This window comes from Microtus ochrogaster, linkage group LG7_11, assembly GCF_000317375.1.
Source record: "Microtus ochrogaster isolate Prairie Vole_2 linkage group LG7_11, MicOch1.0, whole genome shotgun sequence".
NCBI classification, from domain to species: Eukaryota; Metazoa; Chordata; class Mammalia; order Rodentia; family Cricetidae; genus Microtus; species Microtus ochrogaster.
The window spans coordinates 3,415,699-3,424,742 of NC_022032.1; the positions used below are offsets into that span (position 1 = coordinate 3,415,699).

Consider the following 9,044-nt stretch of genomic DNA (forward strand, 5'->3'; position numbering starts at 1 on the left):
TAGGTAGGATAGGTAGGTAGGTAGGATAGGTAGATAGGATAGATAGGTAGGATAGGTAGGTAGGTAGGATAGGTAGATAGGTAGGTAGCACATGTCTCTCACTATGGAGCCCTGACTGGTCAGGAACTCTCTGTAGACCAGGTTGACCTTGAACTCAAGAGATCTACCTATCTCTGTCTTGATTAAAAATGTATACCACTAAATCAAATTTTTACACTAATAAAATGTTTTAAAAACAGACTCTTGGATAAAATCATTAAATCTTGAATCACTTGTCCTTTTAGTTTTTGAGACATGATCTCGTGTGGCTCAGGGTGGCCTTGAATTGATGATGTAGCTGAGGATAATCTTAAGCTTGTAATCTTCCTGCCTTCACCTCCCAGTGCTGAGACAGGTATGTGCCACTATGCCTGGTTTATGCAATACTGGGAATTTAACGCTGGACTTCATGTACGTTAGGCAAACACTCTACGAATTTAACCAAGTCCCAGGTCTCCATACAACATTTCCGACTACATTTCTACTCATGACACACTGGCATTGATTTGGTTCCCTGTGAGTAGAAGGGATGGCTATATAGGTTTAGCATCACTAATATAAAGGCTTGCTAGTCTAGAAAACAAGTATCACTTTGATATTTTACTAAGAAACTGCTTTTGTTGCAAAAGCAGATACTGAATGCTAGACTCACTTTAGATTTAAAAGGTAAATTATTAACCTGTCTCTGTATAACAACATATATGGAAAAACAAGAAAGGCCCCTTTCTTAAACTTGGTTCCAAATGGACTGTTATTAATAATAACATCTTTCTTATGAAACAGGTAATTCTATGTAATTTATTCTATGAAATAAAGAACCAGATTTAAAGAAAACAGTGAGTTTTCTACTTTAGCTATGGCTGACTCATTCCCTGAGCATGAATCTCCTTTTCCTTCTATCAGCTATAAACTGAGCTCAAATCTGTTTAACAGAAACTATTAAATGGAGAACAGTATTATTAAATAATCATATTTGTTGCTTTTTGCAGTCGCTATTTATACTAATTGTAGCATTTAGGTTTCATGTTTCTATCATAAGGCTCTCTATTGAAGCAGCAATAGCCAAAGATATTTTTCTTAAAAAAACAATTTCAAAACTGGATCTTTATCCAAATATAACAAAAAAACAAAGAAGTAAAATATCCACAAACATAGTGATTCTATGTTAATGTAATTTCCAAAATCACCTTCCTGGCTACTGTGAAAAGCAGAAGTGGAAGAACACTAACATAACATGCTACACAAGGAGATATGTGATTGACTTCAGGAGCCCACTACACACTGCAATATATTCAAGGCTGAAAGGATATGAATTCGATCAGAACTGCCCATTTATCTGGCTGCCAGTATTTGATTATTAAACATATTACTACAAAATGTACCAAGTAGAATAATATTACATTTGCGAACTGCAGATAATAAAACAGAGGTCCAAGAGTCTAAGCTATAATTTACACATGAAGTATATGCAGTCACAATGCACAAAAATGTGACAGTCTGGATGCTTACAAAACAGCCTGCTTGTCTCAGACTATGCACTGATAACCTGTTACATAAAGTCTATTTCCCTCCTGTTGATAAGAAGCAGCCTAGAGATGCCCATGGATTTCTTAAGGAGCACGTCTACTTGGCAACATTGACAATTCCAGTTTCGTATTATGTTCAGTCATCTGAAAACCAAAAAGAATCCCATAATGTGTTCTTCCATTCTTCTGTCAGCTTTTCAATTTCTTTTCCTTCAGTTTGAAGTGAGAAGCTGGACTGTGTTGTTTCTTGTCACAACAGCCATTTAAAAGATGGTAACTAACCAAATTCAAGAGTTCTTTGGCCAAATTAGTAACAGGTTAACCCTTCATTCCAAATTATTTCATAATCCCTTTTTCTCTAATTTCTCCAGTATGGCCTGGATCTTACAGACAGCCTCTTTTCTGGCCTGACGGACAGAGTCCTGGCCCCCAGTCTCAACAGAATCCAGTTCTAAAAGTTCCTTTGTCAGCATTTCTTCCAGAAGCCAGTAAGCTTTGTCTGTTTTTTTCCCCACAAACTCTTCTACTTCTTGCTCAAGATACTGGACCTTCTCCAGCACATGTATGATTTTTTTAATACTTGGAGGCGTGCCTTCATCTGAAGAGAAACACTCTTCAGGGAGATTATTACTCTGAACAGGATTGCTGGGATGGTCACTGGCGGCATTACCATACAACTGAGGTTCAGCACTATACTGGACTTGAGAATCCAAAAGGTCTGAATTATCACTGTTCATGACTCCCGAAGATTCATACTGATGGACACTGCAAGGAAAGCTGTGCCGGTTCATGCCTGGACCCGACTGGTCATAGGAGTAGGAGGAATCCTTGAAATGGGAAGACAGAAAGGAGAAATAAAAGCTGTTTCAATGGGAGGCCATCAGTATTAAATGTTAGTACACATCTTCCCCAAACAAGAATGTACTTGAAAAGATTTCCACCAATAAAACTGACTCCCACCTTAATCACTGGAGAAAAACACTGTTAAGATAAAAAGGGGAAACCCTTTCAAGTAAAAGGCACAGAATTCCTAAATATGATGATTGGAATCTCCCTTGATGCAAGCCACTTTTGTGAACACTGCACAATTAATCTTACTACCTCACAATTCATCCAGTGACTTCATAGTTAGTATTCCTCCTCAAATAGTAAAAGCCTCAGAACACAGTCAAAAGCAGTGTTCTGCCTGTGGCTTATGTAAACACTGAGTGCTGTAGTACTTTACACTGCTTCTCATCTTCTCTCCATATATCATGAGAGGTTGGAAAAATACATCCTTTGATTCTATCTAATATTCAGATAGTATCACAGTACAAAATAAGCAATTTTTTGTCTTTTAAAAAAGATATGGTGCTGGAGAGATGGCAAGCAGTGAAGTGTAGCATGAATACTAATTGTTCTTTTTTTTTTGGTTTTTCGAGACAGGGTTTCGCTGTGGCTTTGGAGCCTGTCCTAGAACTAGCTCTGTAGACCAGGCTGGTCTCGAACTCCCAGAGATCCACCTGCCTCTGCCTCCCGAGTGCTGGGATTAAAGGCGTGCGCCACCATCGCCCGGCTAATACTAATTGTTCTTAAGAGGCGATTCTGTCCTCAAGACTGTCTTCTGTGACTGCAAGGGTGATCCTCAGACTGCACTGAGCTCCTGTCTCCTCCCACCTTATATTCCTCTCTCCGGCCAGCCATATCACTCCTGTCTCCACCTCCTTAGTGCTGGGATTAAAGGCAGGGGATCCCAAGTGCTGGGATCACCTTTGTGTGAGCTCTGTTTCTCTTTTAGACAGATACAATCTTGGCAGCCCAGGGAGGCATTGAACTAACAGAGATCCATCTGCTTCTGTCTCCTGAGTCCTGGGATTAAAGGTATGTATCACCATTCTCTGGTCTCTAGTGGATAGCTCTACACTCTCATCTACAGGCAAGCTTTATTTGTTAAAACACAAACAAACTATCACTACAGTTAAGTACTGGCTGTTCTTCCAGAGGACCCAAATTTGATTATCAATTGCCACACAGTAGCTCATAACTGTAACTTCATTTCCAGGGAATCTGGCCTCCAAGGGCTCTTGGCACACTCATAGTGCATAGACATATATGCAGCCAGTACATCTAGACATATAAAAAAAATAGAAAAGTATAAAAAAGAACCTTAAAAAAAAATCCCCAAGCAATAATGCTTATGAGAAAAAAACCCAAAACATAAATTAAGCTGAAATAATGCTGTAGGGTAGTAATCAGCTTTTTTTTTTTACTTAGTTTCCATTTACCATGGGCAAAGACAGATGTGTCATCTTGTATTCTCTTAATACCCAGACAGCAAAGGACCAGCATTTGGAAGGAACCCTACCTTAGGTTGTTGGGGTGGTGGTGAAGGAGGTGGCTGAGGAGAACTGTTGCCAGGCCAGGGTGAAGCACTTTCCGTCATGTACAGATTCCCAGGTGGGGCTGAGGGTGCAGCTGAAGGCCAGGGATAACGGGCCCCCATCCCATAAGCACCAGAAGCCCATGCATCATCTTGTGGTCGTACAGTTGCTCCTGACGGTGGCACAGTGCGGTTACCATCCCCATAGGGATAATGGGGCAAGGTCATTGCAGGGTTCTAGAGTGGGAAAAACAAATACGCTGGTATGCTGGTTGGTCGCTGCTTAGAAAACCAAAGCAAAACTTAAAGTAATAAAAATAGCATCGACAGATCTTGAGCTGATAGCAACTCATAAATCAGTTACCAAACATTCTTCACACCTGAGAAACCCTAACTCTAAAGTCACAAAGGAAAGAGCTGGTAAAGACTCAAGAGTAGGATTTAAAATTCACTGGATGAAGCATGTATTTTCCAAAAACACTACAGATAAACAAATCCATACGGTAATACGTTATAACCACAAAGACATCTGACTTCTCAAAACAACATAAATAGGCCGGGTGATGGTGGCGCATGCTTTTAATCCCAGCACTTGGGAGGCAGAAGCAGGAGGATCTCTGTGAGTTCGAGGCCAGCCTGGTCTTACAAGAGCTAGTTCCAGGACAGGAACCAAAAGCTACAGAGAAACCCTGTCTCAAAAATAAAAAAAAAAAAAAAAATAAAAAACAAAAACCAACCAACCAAACAAACAAAAAAAACAGAAATAAACGTGGTCCATTATTTTTATTTATTTAATTTTTAGAAGTTTTTAAGACAGGGTTTATCTATGTAGTCCTGGTTGTCCTAGAACTAGCTCTGTAGACCAGGCTAGTCTTGAACTCACAAAGATTCACCTGCTTCTGTTTCCTGAGTGCTGGGATTAAAGGTGTGCACTACCACCATCCAGCCCAACATGGCATATTAGCATATAATATAAACCTAACAGCACTGGAAAAGATTAACTTAGGGAAAGTTTAGAACAATAACTAAAGATTTATTTTATTACAAAAGTTTTATAGGGACTGCATAAATGTATCAGTGGTTAAGAGCATATACTGCTCTTCTAGAGGACTCTGAGTTCAAGTCCTAGATACCATGTCAGATGGCTCCCAAACCTGTCCAGTTCCAGGGTTCTCACACCTCTGGCCTTTGTGAGTACCTGCATTCGCATGTAAATATACAAACACACACGTTATTAAAAATAATGAAAATGGGGTGGGACAAAAGAGGAGCCAGGTATGGTGGCATATGTCTTTAGTCCCAGTACTCAGGAAGTAGATAGACACAGACAGACTGCTATAGTTTGAGGCCAGCTTGGTCTATATAGGGAGTTCCAGACATCCAGGGCTACATACTGAGACCTGGTCTCAAAAAGAAAGGAAGAAGGAAGGAAGGAAGGAAGGTAAAAAGAGAGAATACCCCACAAGCTGTCCTCAGACTTCCACACATGGCTGTGGTGCGTGTCTCATCCCCCAACTCCCACCATGCACACACATAAAAAATAGAACTTAGAATTTAAAAGAATTAGGACATTTTTAAGGCATCTTTGTCAAAAATAGAAAATTTTCTGAACATCTACGGTGTTTTCTTTTTTTTCTTTTTTTCGGTGTTTTCTTTTTTGTTTTGTTTTTGAGACAAGGCCCCATGGCCTTGGATGGTCTCGAACTCTGCCTCCGGAGAAGTGGAGTTAAAGGTATACACACCATGCCTGGCTCTAGCTGTTTTCTTAAACTGCTACTCATGTAGATAAATAATTTTCCACTGTTTACAATTCAGAAGCAGGTATTTTTTCCTGTCAGAAAAGTGTTTACCTGTGAAGCAGGATATCCTGGAACCTGACCCCTGAGTGGAGGTGCTTCTGTCTGACAGTCCTGCTGGGAATATATCCAACGAGAGACTGGGGTTGGGCTGTTACCAGGGGATCGGTAAGTGCTTGGAACTTCTGTAGAGTAACTGCTTTGAGTATAGCCAGGAACATAATAAGCCCCAGAGTATGAGGCAGTATTTGGTCCAGGACCAGGAGGGTATGGTGAACCATATGCTCCATTCGTATAAGAATTCAAACTCTGAAAAACAGGAGAACCAGACAGGAAGAAAGATGAATGAGTTAAAGGCTGAAATGCACTTAATGTCCAGCCTTGGAAACTTTAGGAAGTAAAGCTCTCAGCAGCTGAGGGAATCTAAGCTAGCACAGCAGTCTATGAAGCACTCCTTCTCCTCTCCGTTGTAACCACAAGCCATGTACTGAACTCAGGCTGTGACTCTCGGTTAGGCTGCATCAGTGGAAGAATATATTGAGGACAGATGGAGTGGCAAAGCAATGGCCTTCTCAAACATTTCCTTAATTCTAATTCACAGTTACATCTGCCAGCAGAGAACCTGTACCCACAGAAGGCAACTCAAAGAAGACTGGGGGACTAGCTAGAGGAAAAGGAAATATCACTATATAATAGAAAGGATAGAGAGAGACGCTCTAACTACTTAGTTTTAGTTTCTCTAACAGGAAAATGAAGAGCCTAGACTTACCTTGCAGGATTACGGAGAAAACTAAGTGAGATAACAAAAACAAAGGACTCAGCAGGCACACAATATGCTCAATAACAGTGAGTACATTGCTGTAAGTGTTATGATGAGTTTAAGAAACCAACCCAGGTCTGATTCTACAGTCCATATTGAACAATGAAACTACCCTGCTTCCCAGATAACACCAACAACAGAAATCAGAAACTCCTCAGTATACTGTTTACTAGTATGATTGTGGACTAACCCCTTGCCCAGGCCAGACAAGTGTGCTACCCTAAGGTACATGGTCAGTCCCTTTCCTGTAGTTTTAAATCACCTAGCAAGACAATTACATTGCTGATATATAGAATCCTGCTTAATACTCCAAATAAAATGAAAAGCTAAGCCGAAAGCTTAAACCATTACTTTAACGTGTGTGTGTGCGCGTGTGTATATATCCCATATGATAATAACTAAATAGATAAAAAAATTCTTTTTTACAAAGTTCTTAAAAAATTGTTTATATTTATTTCATGCACATTGATGTTTTGCCTGTATGTATGTCAGTACTGAGGGTGTTGGATCCCCTGGAACTAAGTTACTGACAGCTGTGAGCTGCCATGTTGGTGCTGGAAATGAATCAGGTACAAGAGCACGCAGTCCTCTGAGCCACTGAGCCATTTCTCCAGCCCCAAGGATTATTCTTTGAAGGAATTTTATTCAATTTATTGTTAGAAACAAGTAGATTTAATTTTAGAACTGTTTCCTTATAAGAATTTTTTTTTAAAAACTTAATTCACTCCTTTTTTGAGATAGGTCTCATGTAGTTTGACTGGCCTGGAACTTGCTACGTAGACAGGGCTGGCTTTGAACTCAGAGATCCTTCTGCCTCTGCCTCCTGGCTACTGGGATTAATGGTATGTGCCATCCCTCAGCCAGGTTGCAGCAGCTGCTCAGGGTCTGTGTCCTAGTCTTGTTCTCCTGTCTCAGTGGAGGCAGGCCTCCGTGGCAGACACACTCCACCAGAACATCAGATAAGCCAGAAGCACCTCAGCTTGATTCCTCTCTTCACGTTCATTGAAGCAGGAGGAAGTAGGGCAGCACTGTATGCACTGTACAGTCCAGATGTCAGCTGGGGCAGGAAAAATTACCCAGAACCTCAGGACAAACTCGGTCCTAATAAACAGTATAAATCCTACTCAGTGAAACTAAAGAACCATGGAGTTCACCACAAAGCTGCTTATAATCAAGGTCTTTCAGGAGCCATCTGCACAATTTCCCACTTATCCAGGAAACACTCCTCTGCATGCTGAAAATCATGTTGGTTTTTTTAGAATTTATTACACTGATGAATAAATCTTCCAAACTTGATATATGTCATTATTTAACACTGAAAATGCACATGGGCCTTTATTAGCTAGGATGTAGGGAATATATTACTAGAATTTAAAGAAGAAGAAAAAAAGCTGTGTGCCACCATGCCTGGTCTTATTATTTTCCTTTTTTTGAAATAAGGTTTCTTTGTGTGTAGCTCCGGCTGTCCTGGAATATGCTCTGTGGACCAGGCTGACCTCAAACTCACAGAGATCTATCTGCCCCTGTCTCCCGAGATTAAAGGCGTGTGCCACCACTACCTGGCCTTATATGACAGTGGGGGGGGGGAAGCTATGTGTACATATACTAGGGCACACACACTAAGCCCGGAGGACACCTGGTGAGAGTTGTCTCCTCCACCATGTGGGCTCCAGGAACTGAACCTGGGTAACAAGGTTACCCACTGAGTTATCTTGCTGGCACTCCTTTGTAAAGTTTTAATCCTGCTGTGTGTATTAGTCACCTTTCTATTGCCGTGATAAAACACTATTACCAAGACACTGAAGAGGAGAGCTTATGTGGGTTTTTTGGTTCCAGAGGGTGACTCCACTGTGTGAGTCCACACAGTGTGTGAGTCCACAGTCCACACTGTGGTGGAGCAGAGGCACAGAAGCTGGAGCGGTAAGCTGAGAGCTATAATCTTAAACTATAACACAAAACAGAAAGAGTGAGCTCAGAGTGGCTCAAACCTTTAACCCCTCAAAGTCCTCCCCAGTGGCATACTTCCTTAAGCAAGGCATACCTCTTAATAAATCTCCCAAACAGTACCACCAACTGGGGACCAGTGTTCAAGGGTCAGAGCCTATGGGGAGAGTCTCATTTAAATCACCACAATATGGCAGTTTTTTGTTTCTATTTTTGTTGTTTTTAAATGCACATACTTAGGTTTATTTACGAGCAATAAAATATGCTATTTGGTATTTGCTTCAAAATACTGTAAGAAAATACTCCAAAGATAAAGGCGATAAGGTCAAGTGTTGAGACTTGTGGATGCTGAGAGAACATTTATTTCTACTTTTGTTTGAAATTTTCCTTACTATGAAAGAGTAGGAAGAAGAAGCTGGGACTGGTGGTCTAGGCCCATAAATAATTTCTGTACTCAAGAGTCAGAAAAAGCCGGGCGGTGGTGGCGCACGCCTTTAATCCCAGCACTCGGGAGGCAGAGGCAGGCGGATCTCTGTGAGTTCGAGACCAGCCTGGTCTAC

General features: G+C 40.9%; 1 protein-coding gene across 1 annotated transcript in view; it reads right to left on the minus strand.

Moving 5' to 3' along the window:
* Positions 1-124: 124 nt before the first annotated feature.
* The window catches only part of Bag4 (BCL2 associated athanogene 4), a 19,649-nt gene continuing 10,729 nt past the window's right edge, over positions 125-9,044 (minus strand). Inside the window, exons 3-5 of the mRNA XM_005362464.3 lie at positions 5,775-6,029; positions 3,910-4,161; positions 125-2,392 (exon numbers count right to left, since the gene is read on the minus strand). Of these exons, the coding sequence (XP_005362521.1) occupies positions 1,907-2,392; positions 3,910-4,161; positions 5,775-6,029 (993 nt within the window). The 3' untranslated portion in view covers positions 125-1,906. The remainder of the gene's footprint in view (positions 2,393-3,909; positions 4,162-5,774; positions 6,030-9,044) is intronic.